Source organism: Ovis canadensis, chromosome 19 (assembly GCF_042477335.2).
Source record: "Ovis canadensis isolate MfBH-ARS-UI-01 breed Bighorn chromosome 19, ARS-UI_OviCan_v2, whole genome shotgun sequence".
Classification (NCBI taxonomy): domain Eukaryota; kingdom Metazoa; phylum Chordata; class Mammalia; order Artiodactyla; family Bovidae; genus Ovis; species Ovis canadensis.
The window spans coordinates 66,922,820-66,948,763 of record NC_091263.1 but is presented as its reverse complement, the minus strand read 5'-3'; the positions used below and the strand labels follow the sequence as shown (position 1 = coordinate 66,948,763).

General features: G+C 48.6%; 1 protein-coding gene across 6 annotated transcripts in view; it reads left to right on the top strand.

Moving 5' to 3' along the window:
* KLHL18 (kelch like family member 18) overlaps window positions 1-25,944 on the top strand; it is a 49,632-nt gene that overhangs the window by 18,131 nt on the left and 5,557 nt on the right. Inside the window, exons 2-9 of one of the 6 annotated variants that reach the window (XM_069561626.1) lie at window positions 7,244-7,374; window positions 8,863-9,087; window positions 10,024-10,164; window positions 14,427-14,625; window positions 17,309-17,469; window positions 18,667-18,803; window positions 20,314-20,536; window positions 25,581-25,685. In XM_069561626.1, coding sequence (XP_069417727.1) covers window positions 9,056-9,087; window positions 10,024-10,164; window positions 14,427-14,625; window positions 17,309-17,469; window positions 18,667-18,803; window positions 20,314-20,536; window positions 25,581-25,685 — 998 coding nt within the window. In that variant the 5' untranslated portion in view covers window positions 7,244-7,374; window positions 8,863-9,055. Of the gene's footprint in view, window positions 1-7,243; window positions 7,375-8,862; window positions 9,088-10,023; window positions 10,165-14,426; window positions 14,626-17,308; window positions 17,470-18,666; window positions 18,804-20,298; window positions 20,537-25,580; window positions 25,686-25,944 lie in introns of all 6 variants that reach the window. The other 5 variants (XM_069561625.1, XM_069561628.1, XM_069561627.1 and 2 more) reach the window with 5 other exon arrangements.

Below are 25,944 nucleotides of genomic sequence, written 5' to 3'. Positions count from 1 at the left end.
AAAAGCAAAAACTTTATATCTGGTTACTGAAAGTTGGATTTTATATGATTTTCACATGTCATGAAATGTGAGGCTTGATTTTTTTTCAACCATTTAAAAATGTAAAACCTATACTTAGCACAAAAATAGGTAGGGAAGCCAGATTTTGGCCCATAACCATGGTTTGTTGACCCCTTCTTTAAAGGAATTAAAAATAACTTCTGTGAAATTCTCAATATAAGGACATTTTCTTTCTTTCTTTAACAAGCACTTATGTAACACATCATATGTGCCATGTACTGTTTTAAATGCCTTGCATTAAATGCCAATATAATCCTCCAAATAACCCCATGAGGGAGGTACTGTTTACCCCACTTTTGCAGATTTGTGAATTGAAGTAGTAAAGTTAAATGACTAGCCCAGGGTTACACTGCTTGTAAGTGGCAGAACTTAGATTTGAACCCAGAGTAATTAATATTTAGCTAATTTAGTTCCAGAGTATCTGTTCTTATCTACCATGATAACTGTCTGTCTTAAAGAGACAGTTATTGACTTTCTGGCCAGAAGGAATTTTACAGATTAACCCAAGCCTACTCATTTTTATAGGCTCATCCTTACCCACAAGATTCATAGCTTTTATGATTCAAATGTCTGCCTTAGTGAAATTATGGATTACTACTTGTCATGCAATTTCAGCATCTCTTGTGACTGCCTAAAAGCTTAGTCTTAAACCCCACTGATCCCAAGGGGATTCTGTCTGTACAGGCAAGGCACTTAACTGTTCACTTACTGTTTTATTTATGTTTATTGTGGGCTCCTTGAAGGTAGGAGGAATAGTATCAAAATGTTTGCCATCAAACAGAAATCTATTCTAGGAGTAGCTCTTGCTTTCTTTGGGGACGCCTGTCTCAGATTACTCCCAACTCAGATTTCGCCCTGCTGCTTTTCCTGCCTGAACAAGCAGCTAGTTGAATCTTGAGTCTCACTTGCCTTTGACTGGAACAGAGTTCGTGGTATTTCCAGAGATCTGGGCAGGGTCAGGAATGAAAGATTTCTTAGTCTTTCCAAGGAAGAAAATGGAAAGAGGTAGGGGTGTGTGTGTGTGTGTGTGTGTTAAAGCAAGTCACAACTTGTGTGTGTGTGTTAAAGCAGGTCACAACTTAGGTAGAACTGAGGTGCTTAGGATTTCTGGTTGCATTTGCTCAGTCAAGGTCTCAGACACCGCTAACTAGGAGGGATCTCCAGGTACCTCTGGTGCAGGGGTTCCCATGCTAAAGGGATTCTGCAGAATTGTTGCAAAGGGCCCTCAAATCAACACCTGCAGCAGTCTGTGGGCCAGATAAATTATATTGTTCAGGTGTAGGTACAGCTATTTTTCAAATACATGTAGGTGCCATCACCTAAAGAAAAATTAGTTGTTCCCCTTAACTGAGCACGGAATTCAGATGTAATCTGGCTAGCATATCCCAAGATAGGCCTGTCGTCTCTTTAGCTGAGCTTTTTTGGGAAATCAGGTCACCCAGTTCGTGCACATACAGCCTGTCCTTTTGTCTTCTGTTTACTTTCTACATGAAAAATAAATGCACAGGAGTTTAACACAGCAAATTGAATACACATTTTATCCTCCATTCCTTCCTGTAATACCGTTAAAATGATAGCAAGAGGGAGAAGGGGGCTCCCTGGGTGGCTCAGTGGTAAAAGAATCCACCTGCCAGTGCAGGAGACACACAGTTAGATCTCTGGATCAGGAAGATTCCCTGGAGGAGGAAATGGCAACCCACTCCAGTATTCTTGCCTGGGAAATCCCATGGACAGACAAGCCTGGTGGGCTACAGTTCATAGGGTTGCATAAAGTCAGACATGACTCAGCACACAGAAAAGGGAGAAGAGAGATCTGCAAATGAGAGGTCATTGGAATGTCGAAGCCAAGAAGCGAGTGTGATGAACTTAATGGACCTGAGGAACTGAAAGTTCTTGCTGGAGGTGGGGGGAGAGAAGTAACAAGAAAGAGGATTTGTAATGCGGAACCCTGGATTAGCTCCAGAACTGGAAAAACCAAATACTGAAAACAGGAAGATTAGTTAAAAGTCTGTGTAAAAAACAGATGCCTACAGCCCCTCCCCTACTCTTTGCAGGAGACAAAAATTTTAGTCTTAGATATTGAATCAGAGGCACACCAAGCACGGAAGATGGGATGGAGTATGGAGCAAAACTGAAAATAGCGGCTTTAAGACAAAGTTATAAATAGTGATTAGTAGAACAATTCCCCTCTCTCACAGTTTTCAGAATATTTGCAGGCAGGTGCTCCCATGCGAAAGACTGAAAGATCTTTCTCTGATAAATATAGTTCCAGAGAAGAAGTCCTGAAGATACTGCCTACTTTGAAGGACCCTCAAAAAATGGCAGATTCTTCTTGCCTGATTACACTAATGTGAAGTGCACAAGCTGATGAGCTTAGCCCTCATAAACAGAGCTTTCCAGCAGCTTTCAAAGTCTGAGCAGATAGCCAGGTTTACCATTTCCTTCTCCAGGGGATCTTCGCAACCCAGGGATCGAACCCGGGTCTCCCACATTGGAGGCAGACGCTCTAACCTCTGACCCACCAGGGAAGCCCAGTGAGACACTTAAAGGACGTAAAAGACAGAGTCCAACGCAAATGGGAGAGAAAAGAACTCAGAGGAAACAGTAAAATCAAGGAGAAGAAGAAGGAAAGATTTTAATTATAATGTCTTAAGAGAGATAAGAGAAAATATTGCATTCATAAAAGATGAACTAGATTCTTTAAATAAAAAGAACCTCCAGAAAAGAAGACTTCTTAGAAATTAAAAGTATGATAGCAAGTATGAAAAATACCACACAGAAATATTGAAAGGTTAAGTAGATTCCCAGAAGACAGACCAAATGAAAGAGATGAAAAATTGGGGAGAAGAGATAAATTATAGAGGATCATTCCAAGAGGTCTAATACCTAACTAATGGGAATATGAGATGAAATAAACAGTAGACAGGAGGAAATTATCAAAGAAATGTTATGAAAAGATGTTCTTAGAACTGAAATAATGTCTATAGAATGATGCTGCACAGTAAATTAAATTGACTCCAAGTTACAGCCTTATGAGGTTTCAGATCTCCGAGGAAAAGAGAAAGCCCCAAAAGCCTCTAGAGAGAGCAGTCACATACTTAGGGTTAGTATTCAAAATGGCATTAACTTGCCTGAAAGTAACAAACTAGAAGACAGTGGAACGATACCTTGAAATTCTGAAAGAGGGCAATTCCCTGGCAGTCTAGTGGTTAGGATTCCACACTTTCACTGTCAAGGGCACAGTGAATCCCGTGGTAGATCCCTGGTTGAGGAATTAAGATCCCTCAGTACTGCCCCCCCCAAAAAAAAATTCTCAACACAGAATTTTATAGCCAGCTAAAATACCACCCAAGTTTAAAGGTAATAAAGACATTTTCAGACATTTTGTGCATAAGCCCTTAGATATTGTGATATAATAAGAAATACATATTTGGTCTTTGTCCCTGATTCCTGGCACAGAGCTCTAAAAAAGCCTTGTAATTTTCTGACATCTTCTGTTGTAATACTTGCCTTTTGTTCCCAGTTCCCAACCCAAGAGCTTCTAAAACCCTTGGAATTTTCTAAGTAATAGGGGTAAGAGGAGAAGTCAGCCATACCTGTTTATGCTTATGAGGTAACTCTGTGGGCCGCTCCACAGCTTCAGAATGAGAACTGGTTGCCGGAAGAACCAACCGTGTGATCAGAGGTTTGGCGCTTTCAGCACCACCTCGCTGCCTCTAGAGAAGGGGGAGGGACTGGAGATGGTGTCAATCACCAGTGAGCAATGAGCTAATCACTCATGCTTACTTAAAAGTACCATTCTAGCAAATTCTCAAACCTGAAGAGGGGGATTGTGGGGAACCCCACCCCTCTTCTGACCTTATAACTGATTGGTCAGAAGTGCGAGTGGCCCAGATTTGCAGTGGGCATCTGAAGCAGGAGCAGTCTGGTGGAACTGTTAGGGGTCCGCACTAACTCTAGATAGTGTCAGATTTGAATTCAATTGTAGGATACTTTGGCCGCCTGATGCGAAGAACTGACTCATAGGAAAAGACCCTGATGCTGGGAAAGATTGAAGGCAGGAGGAGAGCGGGATGACAGAGGATGGGATGGTTGGACGGCATCACTGACTCGGTGGACATGAGTTTGAGCAAACTCCAAGAGTTGGTGATTGATAGAGAAGCTGGCGTTCTGCAGTCCATGGGGTTGTAGAGTCAGAAGTGACTATCTGAACTGAACTGTAGGATACCAATTGGTGTCTTGAAAGTTGGAGAATTGGTTGCTGTGAGAACAGAGCCAACACATTTGGTGTCAGATATGCTGTGAGTTCATAGTACACCTTTTTTAAAGATGCTCTGTTAGAAGACACTTTTCACCAGAAAAAGGCAATTAAGTTAAAAGAGAATTAAATGGGATCCAAAAAACAGGGATTCCAATACAGGTTGCTGCTGCTGCTGCTAAGTCGCTTCAGTCGTGTCCGACTCTGTGCGACCCCATAGACGGCAGCCCACCAGGATCCCCCGTCCCTGGGATTCTCCAGGCAAGAACACTGGAGTGGGTCGCCATTTCCTTCTCCAGTGCATGAAAGTGAAAAGTGAAAGTGAAGTCGCTCAGTCGTGTCCAACTCAGCGACCCCATGGATTGCAGCCCCCCAGGCTCCTCCATCCATGGGATTTTCCAGGCAAGAGTACTGGAGTGGGGTGCCATTGCCTTCTCCGCCAATACAGGTTAGGGGAAAGGAATTCCCAGAAAGAGTTCTAGTATAGATATACCACAGGAACAAACAAGTAGTTGATGGAACACATTAAAGGTAGTTCAATACTTTATTATCTTCAGGGAAAATAGGCTTTATACCAACAAAGAAATGCAATCATAGTATACATCTTGGCTTGGCTACAAATACTATTCACATAGACCTAATAGTACAACTGTTAATGCTAATTTAACCAAAATTTGTCATAATTCTATAGAAAAATTGAGAGTAAGCGGAGTAGTATGTGACGGAAGCATTAGAACAAAATCCTAATCTTCCATCATAAGAGTTAAATAGAAAACATCATAGTTATATTTTGCTGCATAACAAATTACCCTAAAACTTAGTGACTTAAAATAGCAGATATTTATTGCCTCACAGTTTCTGTGGGTCATGAGTTGAGAAGCCCTCATGGGGTTGCAGGCCACGTGTCACCTTGGGCTGTAGTCCTGTGGACCTCTCCTTAGTGAAAGTCACTCAGTGTTGTCCAGCTCTTTGCGACCCCATAGACTATACAGTCCATGGAACGCTCCAGGCCAGAATACTGGAGTGGGTAGCCGTTCCCTTCTCCAGGAGATCTTTCCAACCCATGGATTGAACCCAGGTCTCCTGCATTGCAGGCGGATTGTTTACCATCTGAGCCACCAGGGGAGCCCGGACCTCTCCTTCAGATATGTTGTTATCTGGCTTCCCTGAGAGTACGTGATCCAGGAGACACAACCAGAAGAATTTCCAGTGTGTTCTGTGATCCAGCCTTGAATGTGACCTACTGTCATCGCTTCTGCTACGTTCCATCAGTCATGCAGACCAACCCTGAGACATTGTGGGAGGGGCCTGCACAGGGACAGGGATGCCAGGAGACAGGGGTCAGTTAGGAGCTGTTTGGAGGCTGACTACCACAAGTAATAACTAGCAGTGAAAATTCAAGAAATAATTGTTGTTGTTTATTTGCTAAGTCGTGTCCCCCTCTTTGGGGACCCCATGGACTGCAGCCTGCCAGGCTCCTCTGTCCATGGGATTTCGCAGACAAGAATACTGGAGTGAGTTGCCATTACCCCTTGCAGGGTATCGTCCCCATCCAGGGATGGAACCTGTGTCTCCTGCATTGTCAGGCCGATTCTTTACCACCGAGTCACCCAAGAGGCCTCAAGAAATAATATTATAGGCGTATTACTTAGAAAGGTGGAGAGAAATACCTCAAGAAAGAGGCTGCCCTTAGGAGCAGGAATCGGGGGACCAGAAACTTCTGGTTTTCGTTATAAGCCTTGTAGAACAATTTTAAGAAATATTGTGTGTATTGGTGTGATTTTTTTGTTTTTAATTAAGAAAGACCCTCAGCATGCAGCCATATAATATCACCAACGGTGGTAGTAGAACAACACGTGGATTATAGGAGGAGCGTAGAAGCTGAATCTGGTTAAGGATCCTTTGGTATTTAGAAGGTGGTGTGCCTGTTCTTGAAGCAGTGAACAGATAATAAACCTAAAGGTCAGTGAAAAGGAGGACACGGTGACACAGCCTGAGCTAGAATCCTTGAATAAATGTGACCCAAAGAGATGAGTATAAGGCAGTGAAATGGCTTTGGCATTTCACTAATGTGGGACTTGGATGAAAAAGGAAGAAGAAAACCAGACTGTTTTGCTCTTTCTGATGCGTAGAAAGTTCTTAAGTGGAAATGTTTATGTGTCTTGGAGCTATAAATGGCAAAGCTTGTTAAAAGGAATATCCTTTTGGCAGATAATGGGAAAGCACTTTGGAGAACTCCCCAGGATTAAGGATGTGTCCATGAGGGTTTGGTACAGATTAGAAAGAGTCTGCCTCTGTCCCTGTGAGCCCTGTGAGCTGTGCAGAGCGCCAGCCAGTCCATAGCCCGAGTCCTTCCAGCCACTGCCAGGGTCACGTTCCTAAGAGAACTCTGGGCTCCTTGTGTTCTACCACAGCCTGCTTGGCACCCTGGGACCCCATAACATCTGTGCCCATGATATGCGCTCTGTCCTTGATTCCTGCATGTGCCTCCCGCCCCCCAGCACTTTGCAAGCCTGGTCTTATTTCTCATGTGTTTAGTCCTCTTGAGGAGCCTCCTGTTAAGTGCTTCAGGGCTCTTGGCTAGTTTGTCTCTTCCATCTGAAAATTGGGATCAGGAAAAAGGGTTCGGGAAGTCAGGTCTTTGAGTTGCTAGGAGATCTTTGGAGGGCTGCAGTGAAGACTGCTGTGTAAATAAAAACTTCTAACTAATACCTCTTAAAAATGTGCTATTTGCATTCTCCTACTATAACTGAGTGTGCTGAGTTTAAAATACTTCAGGGTCTTTGTGGAGTGCCTCAGCCATCACGTGCTGGGATGCCTTCAGTACCTCTCCATTGGGCAGACAGTTGACCTGCGGAAGGAATAGTGTGGGTTTCCACATTTGCGTTGCTCAATGTCCGTCTTTGTATTTTACTCTGCCCACAGATCGGGGACCACAAATTCAGCGCTCACCGGATCGTCTTAGCAGCCTCTATCCCGTATTTCCATGCTATGTTTACAAATGACATGATGGAGTGCAAGCAGGATGAGATTGTAATGCAAGGAATGGACCCAAGGTACGAAATTTGTCCATCAGGTTCCATAGCCTGCTTTCAGCCTTGTGTTTGGTGCCCTTTGAGGGCCTTCCAGTGGGACCCAGTATCTAGCACGGCTCCACACACATAGTAGGTGCCCAGTAAACGATCTAGAACCTCGGTCACTGGCCTGAGACAGGGTTAAAATAAGGAGTTTTGATGTGTTTTTCCTCTGTTAGAGTAACATGTCTCATAGGAATGAGGGTTCAATACAGAGTTGGTGGTGTATTATTCTCTTCACTTTTCTCCCAGCCTTTTAAGCTGACAGAGTAGTCTTTCCAATAAGTGTCTTCATTCATTACCCTTTTCATCAGTCAGGAACAGCGTTATTCATTAGAGCTTCCTGTATTGATGGAGATGTTCTGTTTGTTGTCTCCAAAATGGTAGCCCTTAGCACATGAGGCTGTTGAGCACTTGAAATGTGGCTGGTAGGACCGAAAGACTGAATTTTAAATATTATTTAATTTTAATTAATTTAAATTTAATTTTAGGGGAATCCCCTAGTTGTCCAGTGGTTGGCACTCCATGCTTTCACCGACAGGAGCCCAGGTTCAGTCCCTGGTTGGGGAACTAAGGTCCTGCAAGCCACATAGCATAGCCAAAAAAATAAATGAAGTAAATAATAATAAATTTAGTTTTAAATAGCCACATGTGATTTAGATATTCTCCTGATCAGGAGAGTTTTCCCATGAAGACAATCTAGATGTAAGGACAACTTTAAATAAGTGCATAAATGATGCACTTTCAGGGTTTCCTGAAATTCCTGAAACTCCTGACCCTAAAATTCATCCAGGGCAGAATTTCTCAGCCTCAGCGCTCCTGACATCTGGGGACAATGGTTCTTTGTTATGGAGGGCTTTCTGGGACACTGGAAGACATTTAGATGGGACATATCTGATACTATGCCTTTTTTATTTTTCTCCCTGGAGAAGGGAAAGGCTACGCACTCCAGTATTCTGGCCTGGAGAACTCCATGGACTGTAGTCCATGGATCGCAAAGAATCAGACACGACTGAGCAACTTTCATTTTCTTATGCCTTTTTTGGGCCTTGAGAGGAAAAAGGCATATTTATATGAAATAGAAGAGTTGACTGCAAGTCTGTGAATCAGGGCTGTTTGTTTATAACCCCGGCTACATTCAGAGGTCCATTGCACCTACTCTGCCTGGCGTTGTGCTGGGGTCTGGACACACAGCAGCAAAGAGGACACACAGGATGACTCTTGTTGGGGGAGAGACGAGAAACCAGTGACTCTAAAATATTAGCCAGTAACCTGTCCTCTGTCACCCAGCTTCCTAATCTCCCAGCGGTGAAAACTCGAAGGAGCAGCTAGGAGACTGTGCAGTGTCCTGTGGATAACTGAAGGTGACCTGCCCCAGCACAGGGCGATGGTTTATATACCCACTGCAGGGGTGCGATCCCAGGCCAGCTACCTGTAAGGAGAGGCACAGCGACGTGTCTATCTCCACAGGCAGTTGAACATGCTCTTCTCTGAGGTCTGCGTCTGATGGAGCCGTGCTAATCACCACGCACCATCCAAGTGAACAGGTAGATGGAGCACCTGTGAGCTGTGCTGCTGTAGGCACTGAGACACAGCGTTGAGGAAACAGCACCTCTTATTCCGCCAGCTTCCTAGTAGCAGTGATCTGGCAGTAGACAAATGCATGATACAGCTGGGAAGTGCAGAGAAAATGAGGTAAAGCAGAACAAAGGCTAGCGAATGATGGTGGGGGTCCACGCTATCTCAGGGTGATCAGGGAAGCCCTCTGTGTTGAGGTGACATTTGAGGGGAAGTGAGGGAGTAAGCCATGCGGGGGAGGAGCCCTCCAAACAGAGGGAGCCGCCAGTGCAAAGGCCCTGAGGTCAGAGTGTGTTCAGCATGTTGGAACAGAGTAAGGGGAAGAGTGGCAGGTGGAGAGGGGCCAGACCACAGATAGCCTACAGACAGAACTTGGATTGTGTTCTTGGTGTGAACTGGAAGGCAGAAAAAGCCTCATTCTGAAAGTTTATCCCAAAGAAATAATCAGAAAACACTATTTGTAATAGCTATTATGCTTACCAAAAAAGAAATAAATTATAGCATATTTATGTGTTGGACTACTATTTAGCACCTGTTAAAAATGTTAAACATGGGGAGTTTGCTGATGATCCAGCGGTTAGGACTTGGTGTTTCCACTGACATGGCCTGCGTTCAGTCCCTGATTGCATAACTGAGACCCTGCAAGCCTCACAGTGCAGCCAAAAAAATCATGAATACAGTGTAGAAACATCGGAAAGGGCTTCAAAATGATTATATCCGTACAACTTAAGCATACAGGCAAGTAGGAAATGAAAATGAACCTAGAAACGACTACAGTTGACTCATTCAGTAGTGAGATTCTGGGTTGTTGCTTTCTCTTTGTAGAACTTTCTGTAATAAAAATATTTGGGCAGTAAAGACACCCTAAGAAGTAGAATTATAGCTATGGTGAAATGATTATTCTTTTCAGGTAGATTCTCAAAGGACACAGGCTAATTGTATCTGCGAATGGGGGGCCATCCATTGTCAGGTAACAGTGTCAGCTCACTGAGGGCCTGAGTCTCCTGTAAGCCAAGCCCCATCTCTGAAGAGAATCTTTCCTCTTTGCTCTAGTGCCCTGGAAGCTCTGATCAACTTTGCCTACAACGGCCACCTTGCCATTGACCAGCAGAACGTGCAGTCGTTGCTGATGGGGGCGAGTTTCCTGCAGCTGCAGAGCATCAAAGACGCCTGCTGCACATTCCTCCGAGAACGGTGAGGTGATGTGATGGGCGTGGCCCACGGTGGCGAGCAGACCATCTCATTCCTGGAATCCTCTGCCAGTTTGCTGAGTCTTGGGGCCGTGGAAAGTCTTATGAAGGGAGTGAGGAGCTGGGAAGATAACTGCAGAAATGACCTTTCTTGAAATCAGTCTGAAGCAGTACCCAGTTCTTTGGGATGCACCTTTGAGGAGCAGGATTTATGGAGCCCTGTCTGCACTCTCCTTGGCCTGATGTGTACGTCCTCTCCCGGTCCTCTCTCTCCGGTCTGACCACCCACCTCCTCCAGATTTGGTCAGCATTGCCTAACTGTTCCACAGCTGTCTCCATCTTTGTGTGGATCCTTCCCCTGCTTGAATTTCTTAGCCTTCCTTTTTCCTTCTGCTCTGAAAGACCCCTCCCAAACTTTACCTGCTAGAATTCTCTGTCCCCTTTAACCTTTAATCCCCTGGGAACAGTCATTGTATGCTTTTAGGGTAAGGGCCATGCATTATGGCCCTACTTATGTCCAGTACTTGGCCTTGACCTTTTGAGGACTTGAGCAGATAAAAAGGCTCTTCCTCCCCCTCAAGAGGCAGAGATCTTAGTCACAAAGTAAAAGCTGACTCTGAACACTGGAGGCTCAGGGCTGAGGGTTAGTGCTGGGCCACACACAGGCAGAGACAAACCAGAGCAGCACCCCACAGCGCTCCTCTATCTGTGGTCTCTCCAGGGCCTGGCTCCAACTGAGCTCCCCTAATCACAGGGCCCCTGGTCTCAAGACCAGCATTCCTCTCGCCTCACACCCGCCCTCCTGAACCTCATCCCCTCTGAGAGCCCCTCTCCCTCTCCCATTTCTGCTCCTCAGCCCAAATCACTTAACAGCTCTGTGGACCCCCACTGCCATCCATGTCCTGCCACGTGGTGCTCAGGGGCAGCAGTGAGCACTGCTGTGTGTGCCACTGGACTCAGCAACTGTGGCAGTGATGCTAACAAGCAGGGGCACCCTTTGCTGGTTTCCCTGGGAGATAGGTGGTCCTGTTTGGGTTTTGCAGCTGGAGACCATGTTGTGCGAGGAACCCCAAAGCCTGACTTGACCTGCCCTAAGATGCCTTCTGGGTCAGGCTGCGTGTGGCAGGCCATGGGGCACTCACTGTCTCTCCTACTCACGTGTGAGCTTAAGGACACAGACTGGACTTGATTCATCCCTATATTCCCACAGAACCTGGAGACTGACTAAGGCCCTCTGGAAGGGAGGAACGTTGGCCCTTCTCATGAGGGGACAAGAGCGCCACCTAGTGGCCTTTGAGATCCTTGCTGTCAACACTGGATCCAGGCTCTATTACAGTGTCACTGAAAAAGATTTTCAGACCGGTGCAGTTTTTACATAGACCAATAATGACATCTCAGGAAAAGCTGCTTAAACACAAAGCCTGATGTTTTGAGTCCGTCCTTGACATTTTTCTGTTCAGCACTGGGAGCCCCCTTCTGAAGCCTAAGCTCCCACCTTATTCCTGTTTTTTATTCCCTGCCACAGGCCCCAGAGGCTTGGCCTCCTTTCTGTTTTCTTTTCAATGGCTGCCATCACTGCCCGAGTTTCTGGGCTGTGATTCTGCCTGAGGCTGACTGCAGAGTGTGATGGGGTCTCCCAGCTGCCCCGTTGATGACACGTACGTGGGCCCTTCACTTTCAAGGTCTGATTACTAAAGACTTGAGGGAAGCCATCCTGAGTGGTAGTGGAAAGGCCAGGGCTTGGCAGCACAGAGAAGGTAGGAAGCCATCAGAGCTCTTAGAGCAGTAGTCCTGAAGCCAGTCTGCCTGTGAGGCCTGCAGTCTGCTGATACTTTTTTCCTCATGAGATTGGGGTTGATTTTTTCCTCTTGGCCCTTTTTCCAGCCGTTAGATGAATGGACCTCCCTGTTTTTAGGTGGACATTAGAAGTGGGTATTTTCCAAAATCTCCTCTCAGAACTGGATCAGAACATCAGATGCACCCATGAACCAAACCAGTAACTTACTCAATTCAAGTCGCCGCTTCCTGCCTCCGATAAAGCATTGCATCTTATCCTGGTCGAGCAGTGTCAGCCCGGAAGGAGACTGGGAAGCAGCTCTCGACAGATGTGGGCCTCTGTCGGCCCTGTGGGTTACTGTCCCTCTTGTCTCCCTCCTTCTGAGTGGCCCCCTGTCCTGCACAGCTCTCCCTCCTCCTTCCCCACCAGTTGGCTTTCAGACAGGCTCCCCACATCCCATCCTCTCAGATGTGAAAACCCACTTCAGTGGAAGGTGTGTTTTGTACTCAGTGTCACAGCAAGCCAGTCAAAGCCAGTCAAAGCCAGTCAAAGCCAGCAAAGCCAGTCAAAGGTGAGATGCAAGAATCCTGACCAGAGGGAGGGGCTGGACATGTGTCCCGGGCAGCAGTGTGGATTGTCCTTTCCATGTCTGTGGACTCTCCCAGCTCCCCGTCCATGGCATTTGAACTCTCTTCTTGATGTCAGAGCAGTGGAGTTGAGTGAGCATGTGCATATAGAGGCTGGAGTGGGGTAGGGGGTCTCTCCTCGTATCTCATCTGCGAAATGGTATGAGGTGCTTTGAGCAGGTCTCATCCTGAGAAAGGCTAATGATATCTGACAGATGACTGAGCTGACACTCTGACCCTGAGCCCTGTGTTCCCCCCTGGCCGTGCTGCTTGCCCAGGGGTGCTCCGTGCTCATGTTTCCTTGGCCTTTGAAACTACACTTAGCTTTGCAAAGCAATGGACAGAGCCATCTCAGGCTGGGACAAAAAACAACTATATAGAATTTAGTCTAGTCATAAACCAGGCTCCCGAGATGCTCTGCCTTCTCAGTCCCTGATAGGTCTGCTGCTGGCGGGCAGTGTTGAATATTGGTTGGTAAGTATAGCTTACTGTAACCCTTAAATCAATAGGGGTGGGAGAGGAGAGAAGGCATTCTCACAAGGAAAGGTCAACCTGGGCAGTTTTTAATGTAATATTTACCATCTCCCACCACAAGACTATCAGTCACAAAATGAAAATAAGAAAAGCGTTGTCCCTCAGGGTCTACTGGTACCATCAAGATTTCGGAACCCCATTGAACTCACTGGGAATTTTCTCAGATGCAAAATAGTAAGAAAAACAAGCATGCTAGAAAGTACTAGAAATTAAACCCGTAGCTGACTTCATACCAGATGCCATGCTGAGTGCATTTCCTACGTTCCTGCCTAGTCATGGCCACAGCCCCAGGAGGTGGGTAGCTGTTGTCATCACCTTTTTCTAGGTGAGGTTACTACTGACACTTGAGGACCCTAAGGAATCCCCTCAAGTCGCCCAGGGTGGCAGGGCCAGAATTGACCCCGGGTTTCCCTGGCTCTGATGAGCACACGTCTGCCTCAGGGCTTTGGGAACGTTCAGTCTCAGCATCCCCACTTGCTTGTAGAGAGACTGTGAGCACATTTCTTTGTTTCTCTGAGCCTCAGTTTTCCACCTAAAAATGAGTGCAATTACTGTTATTTTGGGGTGTTGTTTAAAAGATCCTAGAGAGTGACTTCCCTAATGGTCCAGTGGCTAAGACTGTGCTCCCAGTGGAGGGAGCCCAGGTTCCTGGTTGGGGAACTAGATTCCACATGCTGCAACTGGAAAAGAACCTCATGCTGCAACTAAGACCTGGCCCAGCCAAATAAATAAATTTTTTTTTTTAAAGAGATCCTAAAGAATGTGTATGGAAGGCCTGGCACCACATAAATAATGTGTGTCACTGTTGTCTGAGCAGTCAGGCCCAGAGAGCCTCTTTCTGTTTACAAAAAAAAAATTTTAAAAGAAAAAGAGAAAAAACGTGGAAGAGTCCTGATATAAGAGAATTCATCTCTCCATGTGATTTAAACTTGCATTCTACAACTTCAGGGCCTTCCTGGTGCCCAGAGGTGGACCTTCAACCGAGATCGTCAATGCCCAAAGGAAAGCACAATTTCCCAGAATGTGCTCCGTTCTTCTCTCCCGAAAGCTGCTTCTCAGGGCTTCCCATAAAGCTGCCTCCACCCTGGTGACACTGGAGGCCCACGAGGCAGATGTCTTTGAGGAAAATCTGCCTTAGTTTTATACCTTTAACAAGTGGAGTCCCAGAGAGGCTCGGCCAATGTCACCAGGGAGTTTCCAACAAAACTGAGGGCCAAGCTTGTGTTTTTTTCCCCATTCTGTAGCTCCGCCCAGAACCAACTCGAGAATGATGCAAGATCACGTTCCTCCTCTTAACTTTCTTCTTCTCACCTTCTCTTATGCCAAAAGGCTTCACCCCAAAAACTGCCTGGGCGTGCGCCAGTTTGCTGAGACCATGATGTGCGCCCTGCTGTACGACGCGGCCAACAGCTTCATCCACCAGCACTTTGTGGAGGTGTCCATGTCAGAGGAGTTCCTGGCCCTGCCCCTGGAGGACGTTCTCGAGCTGGTGTCTCGGGATGAACTGAACGTGAAATCGGAGGAGCAGGTCTGTAGAGCAGAGTCTGCAGGTGACACGGGGGCTGCTGTTCTTTCTCATTTTTGGAAAAAAGTAAACCAGAACACGGTGTGCAGTTCGTGGTGTGGGTGCCCCGTTGCTGCTTATGGGTTCGCTTTATCATACCATCTGCATGTTTCATGAGAACCTCTTTCCCACACATTTTAGGATCTAAATAATACTCAGCTGATTTTACCAACTGCATGGTCCTCATTCTTCGATGTTTGGGTTATTTTCCAAAATCTACTGTTAGAAGTAATGTTTCCATGAACTGGAAATGAGCACAGATAACTTCTTGAAAGAGTCTTACTCTAAAGGCGAGTAGAGATAGGGGCAGTGGCTAGGGGGATATGAAGTCAAGAAGGTCTTGATTGTTTTAAGATGAGAGAAATTCCAGTACAATTGGACTGTTGATGGGAATTTTCCAGAAGAGGGAAGAATTGGAAATGTAGGAGAAAGGGGAGATTGTTTTCCTGAGGTAAATGAGAACAGACAGTGTAGGGAACAGGGAGAGTGTCTGAGAGGAGCTCGGGCCGCTCATGTCCACAGCGGAAAGGAGAGCCCACGCCCAGCACGGAGGGAAGGGCGGTGCTGAGAGAGTCTGCTCACGTTGTCTTCTGGTTTGTTCCTGTGCGCTCAACTGAGAGCGAGGGTGAGGGAGGAATGTTAGACATCTGAGGGGAGATGAAAAGGTACAAGCTAGGCATCGAGGAAAGAGGGGAGAGTAAATGGACGCAGCTCGGGACTTGGAGAGGACTGGATAGGAGGCAGGGCCAGGTGAGATCTGCAGTCGCGAATGTAACATAAGCTGGTCAGCCCTGTTGTGTGTTGTCTGGCAGCTGTATGTACTGGTGCAGGGTAGAGAGTGGGTTGCATTTGAAGAGCTGGGCTTCATCAGGGTACTCGTGTTTTTTCCAGGTAAGTGTGACTAAGAGAAATAGGAGACGAACATGGGAATGATAACCCATGGAACCCGTGTAGGTGAGAGCTGAGGAAATGGCTGGAGGGGGACCTGAGAGGGAGGTGTGGGTGAGGGAGAGCCGTGCGCAAGGCAAGGTAGAGCTGGTTGCTGAGCTGGAAGGATTGGAGGCAGTGGTCAGGTGCTGCTGCTGCTGCTAAGTCGCATCAGTCGTGTCCGACTCTGTGTGACCCCATAGACGGCAGCCCACCAGGCTCCCGCATCCCTGGGATTCTCCAGGTGAGAATACTGGAGTGGGTTGCCATTTCCTTCTTCAACGCATGAAAGTGAAAAGTGAAAGGAAAGTCACTCAGCCGTGTCCGACTCTTCGTAACCCCATGGACTGCAGCCCACCAGCCTCTTCCGTCCATGGGATTTTCCAGGCAAGAGTACTGGGGTGGGATGCCATCACCTTCTCCAGATCAGGTGCTAGTACACTGAAAATCATGGAAGGTACTGGCCAAGCGAGGTGTGGGTGATTATAGGGTCTTCTCAGAATAAAGACAACATCTTAGAGTGGTCAGGAAAAGCTCAAATGAGGGGCTTCCCTGGTGGATCAGTGGCTAAGTCTTCACACCCTCAGTGCAGACGGCCCAGGTTTGATCCCTGAGCCGGCACCACAGGGAACCAGTAACACAGGCCGCAACTAAGAGTTTGCATGCTGCAACTAAGATGCCACACAGCCTAATTAATGACAAAAGAAAAGCTTAAGTGAAAGCGTACGGTTTTAGTAGCCAGAGAGGAGTGAAGGTCATCCTTTCTGTTGAACAAAAGTGTGGTGCAGGTTGTCTTAAGAGGACAGTGAGTCAAAGGGCACTGAGGGCTAGGCACTGAAGGGCATCAGCCGCAGGGTGGCAGGGAGGTATATTTGGACCCAGCAGTACAGACACCCAGAGCACCATGGCAGCAAGGCCCCTGCTCAGCTGGTCACGGGTCCTGGGGTATCATGAAGCTGTACCTTGGCCAAAGGAGCCCCAGGCTCGGCAGAGATGTTAGTCCATCAGACACTCGGCAGAGATGTTAGTCCCAGCTCAGCTCCTTTCCTTAAAGTCCGAAGAGTCCTCTCCCCTGCATGTTAGTGACCGTTAGAGAAGCAAAGCCTGAGCTCAGCAACATGGACCCTGAGATTTAGAGGAACACGCCCCATCCCAGGAGCAAGAGGCCCTGTCCCTGGTTCATCCGCTAGTTAATATGGTCCAGGGCAGCTTGCATCTACTGTGATACATTCTTCAAGGGCCTTTGGGCTTTAGAGGGAGAGATCCTTATGGCTGGAGCCCCTAGGGAAGGCTCCTTGGAGAACCCGGTTCTGAATCCAGGCCTTAAAGAAATGGGAATGAGTTTAGATGGAAAGGAAGAGATGCGGGCATTCTAGGTGAAGGGGACAGCCGGCATGCCTAGAGAAGAGGATGCAGGAGCTGTGAGAATTAAGGTCAACAGTGCTTTGTTGCAGGAGAGAGGAAGAAGGAACCTCGGGCAGGTCTTCATTAGGAAGTCATAATGAAAGCGAGGATGGTGTTCCAGTAGCCTCGGCTTGCCCCTCAAGAGACTGGACCAATTGGGTAGCTGGGGATGTGGAGAGAAAGTGGTGGATTCAGGAGACAAGTTGGAGGAAAGATGGGTGGGCCCAAGGAGCGGAGGGTTTGAGATTAGGGGGTACCGGGGTGCAGGCTCTGGATGGACCGGTTGCCACCAGCGCTCCTCTCTCTGTCGTGGCAGGTCTTCGAGGCTGTGCTGGCCTGGGTCAGGTACGACCGGGATCAGAGGGGGCCCTGCCTGCCTGAGCTGCTCTCCAATATCCGCCTGCCCCTCTGCCGGCCTCAGTTCCTGTCGGACCGTGTGCAGCAGGATGACCTGGTGCGTTGCTGCCACAAGTGCAGGTGAGCGGAGGTGGGCCTGCACACAGATGCTGCCCAGGGTCTGGTGGGGAAGAGAACCTGGCCGCTTGGTTCAGGGGAAGAAGCATTTGGAGTGGTCATTCTGAATTTGTGGCACACAGATTGATCTTCCTTCTGCCTAGAACCTACAAGGGTCCAAGTCTGTCACGTTGAGCAGAGAAATGTGCCTCGTGGAAGCATCAGGGCAGAAGGGTCTTCCTCCCCTAAGTTATCTGAGGATTTTCTAGCATCTCCATCCATGGAGCTGTTATGAGCCTACAGACATCTATACTGTGTGCCCTGACCCTGTTCGCACCAGCAGCTGACTTAGTGGTGACTTCCTGGGGCTCCTCGTCCTCCGTAAACATTAGTCAGTGTGCTGGCCTCGGGTGGGTTTGTCCAGCTGCAGTGCTGGGCAGGGTTGAGGGGGGGGGCACATTTAGAAACAGGTAGAAATGGTACCCAGAGTAAACCAAAGAGACTGTGATGCGGCAGAGCCACCAAAACAGCTCAGGAGATGCCAGCCACGGGGGAGGAGGTCATAAAGTAGAGCAGCAGAGGAGCGTCTGTGTCTTCCTTCTGCTTGCTCGTCAGTCGCAGCTGGCTCAGGAGGAAGTCAGCGGTGTGGGGCAAGCAGTGTGAAGGTGTGTGTCAGGTTGGGCTGAGGTGTGGCTGGAGGCAGCTGAGCCCCTGGGATGAGCAGTCTCAAGGATGCTGTTGGGGAGTTTGAGCTTGGTTCTGTAGGCAGTGGGTAGTTACGGAAGGGTCTTAATTAGAAAACCAACCTGGACGGCAGGGTGGAGGCTGGCCTGGAGGCAGGGGGTCTCAGGAGCAATTGGCTTCTGCTGCCTCAGTCCAGGTGAGATGGTTCGTTGCAAGGTGTGAGTTACAGAAACGAAAAGGAAGAGCTGGGTCTGAGTGGCAACAGGATGCAGGCAGCTTGTTAAGCCTCCCCAAGGCCAGCTAGTTTACAGAAGACTGCTTTTCTTCTGTTTAGCTAGCGGAGGTGGGCTCCACTCGTCCTGACCCTCCGGTGTCAAGCAGGTCTCAGTGGCTGTGTGTAGTTTGCCCTGGACTCACCTGCGTTCTTTGAGACCAAACCTTCCTCCTAGGCTTCCCCTGCAATTGTGGGTGGGACCTGAAAATATGGGCCAAGAGGAGAGAGTCCTTCCTGTCCTGGATTCTTGCACTTTATTCCAGGGACCTGGTAGATGAAGCAAAGGACTATCACCTCATGCCGGAGCGCCGGCCCCACCTGCCGGCTTTCAGAACTCGGCCTCGCTGCTGCACGTCTATCGCCGGGCTCATCTATGCTGTGGGGGGCCTCAACTCAGCAGGTATCTTGCAGCTCCCCTTCATAGAGCCCCGTCTTGGCCCGCCGTGGTTGAAGAAGCACCCAGCAAGCTAGCCTGGCTCCCTTGCTTCCTCCCCCGGTGCCTCTTGATTTTATATCATCGCTCTGCTGTTCGGGCATGTCAGATATTAACACTCTTGAAACAGAATATCAGAGCACAAAAGGTCTTTAGAAGTCCCGCAGGCCTGGCCCCCTGCCTTCGCAGTGAGGAAATTGAGGCTCAGAGAACTTGATCTGTGTTCACAAGTTCTTTGGGCTGAGCAAGGGCCTGGCTCCTGGGCCCGCACTCATTCTCTAATATCCCATCAGCTACGGGATTTACTCGGGCTCTGGATGGGATATCATCAGAGACCCAGGTCTGTTACCAGGCTAATCACGTCGGGTCGTGTGGCCCTCTGGGCTTAGACTCTGAGCATGTCACCGTAAGAAGGAAGATTCTCCAAGTGCACAGGGTCTGCACTGTCGATCCTTCTCACTCTTCAACTCTTAACCTTTAGTGAAATACACGTGCCTTATAGTCCTCGTGTTCTTGGCAGCTCTTGTGTCATACAGTCAGGCTCTGAGGAACGCTCCCTGGAGCCCGTGCCCTCCTGCCCACCCTAGGCGTCACTGTTGGGCGGGAGTATTCTAGGAGAGGGCAGTGGAGACTGCTGAGTCCTTGCAGTGCAGAGGCACGGGGAGTTGTCACCTAGGATGTGAAGGCCTGGCCTCTTCAGAGTCAGCCAGGCTGATGGGAGGTGGGGAGCTGGTGGGCAGTCCTGCGCAGTTTTGCTTTTGATTGAAACTTCGTGGGGAGATGGGTCCTGGCCTCTGCTGCTTGTTAACCGTATGACCTGGAAAAGGTAAGTTCTCAACTAGTGAACGTAGAGCATGGCAGGTGCTGAGTGTCCCAAAGCAGAATAAAACAGGGAGGGGGTCACTTTATTTGATCTTTAAAAAAAAAACAGTGGAAATGGCGGGGTTGGAGTTACTCCTGCTGCTGTGGTTACTGTTTGTTGAACACGTGGTATAGTCTAGAACTCTGCTAGGTGTTCTGTCCTTTAATCCTCGTGGGAACTCTGCCCTGGAAATGATCTCAGGTGTGAGAACAGAAGATGGGGATGCCAAGCAGCTTGCCCAGGGCCCCCCGCTAGGAAGCGACAGTCGCACCGGAGCCACGGCCTGCTCTGTGGCATGCCGCCCGGGTCGGGGAAATAGCGGACCCCATTTGCCTCCACCTTTGCCTTTCAGCAGGTGAAGAACCGCCTTGCCACTTAAAAGCGCCCTTTCTAGAAAGGAAACAAGTGCCTCCAGTCTGCTTCTGATTTCCCTTAAAGAATTAGGTTTGAGGTTATCCCTGGCTCCAGTTCCTCAGGGGGCCCTCCAGCCTTGAGTGATTGTGTGGGAAGAGCTGATAAGATCGAGTCGAACATGCCATATAATCATTGCCCAGCAGCTGTGATCTAAACGAGCGGTCTCATTTGTTTTAATTTGAGTAGCAAATTTTTATGCAGGTGACTCCCTGAATGTGGTGGAAGTGTTCGACCCTGTCGCCAACCGCTGGGAGAAGTGCCATCCCATGAGCACAGCCCGCAGCCGTGTCGGCGTGGCTGTGGTGAATGGGCTCCTCTACGCCATCGGCGGGTACGATGGCCAGCTGCGGCTGAGCACCGTGGAGGTCTACAACCCAGAGACGGACACGTGGACGCGCGTGAGGAGCATGAACAGCAAGAGAAGGTATTCCGGGAGCGGGCTGCGCGTCCTGGTCACTCTTTGGGACCCCGTGGTCTAGGATGGGGGCACCATCCTAGATCAGCAGGACACAAAGTAAAACAAATGCAAGCTTCGGCTTGGGGATCCCTGCAGCCACTGCCTGTACCTCCTGGGAGCCAGCACCCCCGTCTGCTTGTAGTAAAACCCCTGCCTCGTCCTTGGAGGAACCTGGGGAGATGACACAGGGGCGTGTGGACGTTGTCCTGTAACTTAAGTGCCAGATAAGGACTGAAAGTTTTTATTATGGAAGACGCGAGGAGGGAGAAAAGCTGGGCTGGAACGTCAGGAGGGTTTCGGCGAAGAGGTGCCGGGACCACAGTTTCAAAGCTGAAAAGTAAGGAGGATTTAACTTCATCAGTCACATGAGGGAGTTGGAGAGAATTCCTCTCTATGCTCGCTTTCCCCCTAGGATCCCCGCCCCACATGCTTTCACTGGCAGGGGCTTTGTGGAGCGCAGCAGTGCTCTTTACCTGGGGGCTTCACACGGTCCCCAGGCCTGAGCACACAGCTGGCTACTTGTCTCCTCCTGCCCATGTTTCCTGAGTAAGACGAGAGATGAGAGGACATCCACACAGAGCCTCCGGTTATCCTTCTTCATGCTACAGTGACTGGCGATGTCTTTCCTTACCTCAGTTGTGTGTGGACTGTCCTGGTTGGACGGCGGGAGCTTTGGAGTGCGAGAGTGTACCTGGACAGACTTGTCTGTTCTCCTGCCCTCGGGGCGGCGGCACAGATCAGTGGTGTCATGGGACACGCTGCTGTTTCTCTTCCGAGACTAACAGCAGAGCAGTCAGCCGTCCAAGGCGCCCTATTCGTTTAACCAGAATAGTTCTGCGTTGATCTCTTTTACGTATTGCGTCTCCTGGACATGTGCCCGACTTTGGGAAGAAAAAGTTAAAATGATACTATTTTTGAAAACCTCTGGACCAGCCTCCCTTTAAGGGCCTTGTCTGCTTTTGTAATTCTGTGGCCTGAGTATTTACCTCACAGACCCCTCTGTCTGGCCGTGATTTGGGTTTTGTCCTCGTAAGCTCATGTGAAAAAAAGAGAGATAGAGATGCCAGTCACTGTGTGTGTGAGGAAGAGGAGTCATGTTTCAGCGTGGAAGTCCTTTGCCACATGGAAGAGTCACAGCCGTGATACACGTGGTCCGCATTCAGCCGTGTTTGTGTATGACCTCGAGCAGGGAGGAACCTGCCTTTGTATCAGTGAGATTCACGAAAGGCCAAAGAGCTTCGTTCTTGGAAGAAAACATACGTAGAAAAGCTCTCCCCTCTCGTGGTTCCTTCTCCTCCTGCCTCTGCCTCGGGGCTTCCCCTTCTGGCTCCTTCGGTCCTTGGCAGCTTTCTGTGGCCTCAGGTGGCTCACTGCTCAATATCCGCCATCAGGAGGGCCTCTTTCGCTTTAACGGCCATGAGTTGTTCTTCGTTGTGTGTCTGCTCTGGGCTGCTTGCTAGCTGCGATGTCACAAGGTCTGGAGTGCTGTCTGGGAGGAGCCCGCCGGGTGGCGCCTTCCCTCACAGTGGTTGTTAGGCACACAGGCCCAGCTCCACTGCACCCCCCTAAAGTGACAGACTGCCTTAAAATGTACGTGGTCACGTCTCCCCTGATGAACCACATGCCTTCTCTCCTGCTGGCTGGTGACAGCCTCCTTTCTACCATCATTCCCTGCCCTCCTCTAGTCCTGCAGGCTGCTTGCCCAGAGCCCTCTCCCACGACTGTTCCAGTCCACAATGGTCAGTTCAGTTCAGTCGCTCAGTCGTGTCCAACTCTTTGCGACCCCATGGACTGCAGCACGCCAAGCCTCCCTGTCCATCACCAGCTCCCGGAGCTTGCTCAAACTCATGTCCATCAAGTCGCTGATGCCATCCAACCATCTCAACCTATCTCCCCCTTCTCCTCCCACCTTCAGTCTTTCTCAGCATCAGAATCTTCTCTAACACCACAGTTCAAAAGCATCAATTCTGCAGCACTCAACTCTCTTTACAGTCCAACTCTCACATCCATACATGACTACTGGAAAAACCATAGCTCTGACTAAATGGACCTTTCTCAGCAAAGTAATGTCTCTGCTTTTAATATGCTGTCTAGGTTGGTCATATTAACAACCTCAGATATGCAGATGACACCACCCTTTGGCAGAAAGTGAAGAAGAACTAAAGAGCCTCTTGATGAAAGAGAAGTGTGAAAAAGTTGGCTTAAAGCTGAACTTTCAGAAAACTAAGATCATGGCATCTGGTCCCATCACTTCATGGTAAATAGATGGGGAAACAGTGGGAGACTTTTATTTTGGGAGGCTCCAAAATCACTACAGATGGTGATTGCAGCCATGAAATTAAAAGACGGCTTACTCTGTGGAAGGAAAGTTATGACCAACCTAGACAGCATATTAAAAAGCAGAGACATTAGTTTGCCAACAAAGGTCCATCTGGTCAAGGTTATGGTTTTTCCAGTGGTCATGTATGAATGTGAGAGTTGGACTATAAAGAAAGCTGAGCGCCAAAGAGTTGATGCTTTTGAACTGTAGTGTTAGAGAAGACTCTTGAGAGTCCCTTGGACTGCAAGGAGATCCAACCAGTCAGTTCTAAAAGAAATCAGTCCTGAATATTCATTGGAAGGACTGATGCTAAAGCTGAAACTCCAATACTTTGGCCACCTGATGTGAAGAGCTGACTCATTTGAAAAAACTCTGATGCTGGGAAAAATTGAGGGCAGGAGGAGAAGGGGACGACAGAGGATAAGATGGTTGGTTGACGTCACTGACTCAGTGGACATGAGTTTGGGTGAACTCCGAGAGTTGGTGATGGACAGGGAGGCCTGGTGTGCTGCAGCTTATGGGGTCGCAAAGAGTCGGACACGATTGAGCGACTGAACTGAGGTTGGTCATACCTTTTCTTCCAAGGAGCAAGCGTCTTAATTTCATGGCTGCAGTGATTTTGGAGCCCAGAAAAATAGTCTGTCACTGTTTCCATTGTTTACCCATCTATTGTCCAAGAAGTGATGGGACCAGATGCCATGATCTCAGTTTTTTGAATGTCGAGTTTTAAGCAAGCTTTTTCACTCTCCTCTTTCACTTTTATCAAGAGGCTCTTCAGTTCTTCTCTGCTTTCTGCCTTAAGGGTGGTATCATCTGCATATCTGAGGTTATTGATATTTCTCCCGGCAATCTTGATTCCAGCTTGTGCTTCATCCAGCCCAGCATTTCACATGATGTACTCTGCATATAAGTTAAATATACAGCCTTGACAGACTCCTTCCCCAATTTGGAACCAGTCTGTTGTTCCATGTCCAGTTCTAACTGTTGCTTCTTGACCCACATTCAGATTTCTTAGGAGGCAGGTCAGGTGGTCTGGTATTCCCATGTCTTGAAGAATTTTCCACAGTTTATTGTGATCTACACAGTCCAAAGCTTTGGCATAATCAACAATGCAGAAGTAGATGTTTTTCTGGAATTTTCTTGTTTTTTCTATGATCCCGCAGATGTTGGCAATTTGATCTCTGGTTCCTCTGTCTTTTCTAAATCGACCTTGAACACCTGGAAGTTCACAGTTCACATACTGTTGAAGCCTGGCTTGGAGAATTTTGAGCATTGCTTTGCTAGCGTGTGAGATGAGTGCAGTTGTGCGGTAGTTCCCCTTATCTCTTCACACTGTCTTTACCATTTCATTGAAAGGTAATATCACATGGTTTTGTGGCACCTCTCAATCCTTCTCACATTTTTGTTGAATTTCACAGTTATTACTTTTGTCTACTTCTAGAAGGACAGTAACATGTCTAGTGAGTTTGTGGCCTTCCCACAGCCCTCTCCTCAGGCAAGTCCTCGTCCTCTTCCAGGCTGACTCAGGGATGTCGCATGGACCACTGTGATTTGCTGTGTACATTAGAAAGAGGGCTGTTAAGTCTGGCATCCTTTATCTTACTGTTTGTTAGACACCAAGATTCGCTTTTAATCTTCTTCAGCATCAGGTCTGAACACAGTGAGTCGGACAGCTTGGCACTCATGTTTCATTTTCCATGAGGCTTTGTGTAGACCAGAAGACTGTATGATTACACCAGAACCCTGGTTCTTTGGTATTAGGAGAGCTTGGCACGATGAACATTGTGGGAGACAGGCTTGTGGCGTTGAAATCCAAGGCAGGCCCTCTGGGCAGCCCTGAGGAGATCGCCTGGCCTCCTCAAGCCACAGCTGCCTGTCTCTGCAGGGGTGATGGTGATGCCTCCCGTGGGATGTGCTGAGGGTGCGAGATAGCAAGTAGAGAGCACCTGCTGTGTGCAGTGGGTGTGAAATAACTGGAGCTGTTGCCTGACCCCTCAGACAAGTTAGGGGACATGCAGGGCCATGTATGTAACAAAAAGATGTCTGCCGTACCTTATAGTGATTTGTGTGGGGAAATCGTAGTCACCCATATGTTGAGGGCTTGTTCCTTACAAAGCACCACACTCAGCAGTGTCAGGGTCTCACTGTGAGGACCCCTGTCTTCCAGGAGGTCCCCACTTGTGAAGAAGTGGCGGGTCGATGTCTGGGAGCCCTCTGGGCAGGGCCTTTGGCTTGCTCGGCTCTCTAGACCCGGTGCCCCGGGCGGTGTGCCTGGGGAGGGCCTGGTGTGCTGGACAAATGGGTGACTGACAGCTGTGAGAAAGGAGCTGCGCTGGGAGGGCGGGGTCGGGAGGGACTCATTCTTGCCGGGGGATCCAGGATGGCTTCTGGAGGAGCAGAGGGAGGAATTTGACCCGGGCCTTAAAGGTGAATCCGACCCTGAGCACAGCAGGGCAGAAGAGCGTATCAAAGGCTGAGGAGGAGGTGGAGGAGGCACCCCGGGCAGGAAGGGCAGGAGGCAAGAGGAACCCCAGGGCAGTTCCGTTTCCATTTTACACTGTTGCTTAGGCACACACCTGGGATTTAGGTCTGCTCTAGAAGGAGGCAGCTGGGGGCTCGGCTTACTTCTCTGTACATGAGGGTGCCTCGGGAAGTCTAAAGCCCTCGGGGTGACAGCTGTGTCTGTTTCAGTGCCATGGGGACGGTCGTGCTGGACGGACAGATCTACGTCTGCGGTGGCTACGATGGCAACTCTTCTCTCAGCTCTGTGGAGACCTACTCACCTGAGACAGACAAGTAAGGAGTCCTGCTCCCCTGGGGCATTGGAGCTCGCTAGACAGAGTATGAAGATCAGAAGTGCTTTACTCATGCTTCTCGAGGTTAAGGAAGATTTCTCCTATTTAGCTCCTGTGGTGTATGTTAGTTGCTCAGTTGTGTCTGACTCTTCACAACCCCATAGACTATAGCCCTCCAGGCTCCTCTGTCCATGAAATTCTCCAGGCAGGAGTACTGGAGTGGATTGTTCCCTTCTCCAGGATATCTTCCCAACCCAGGG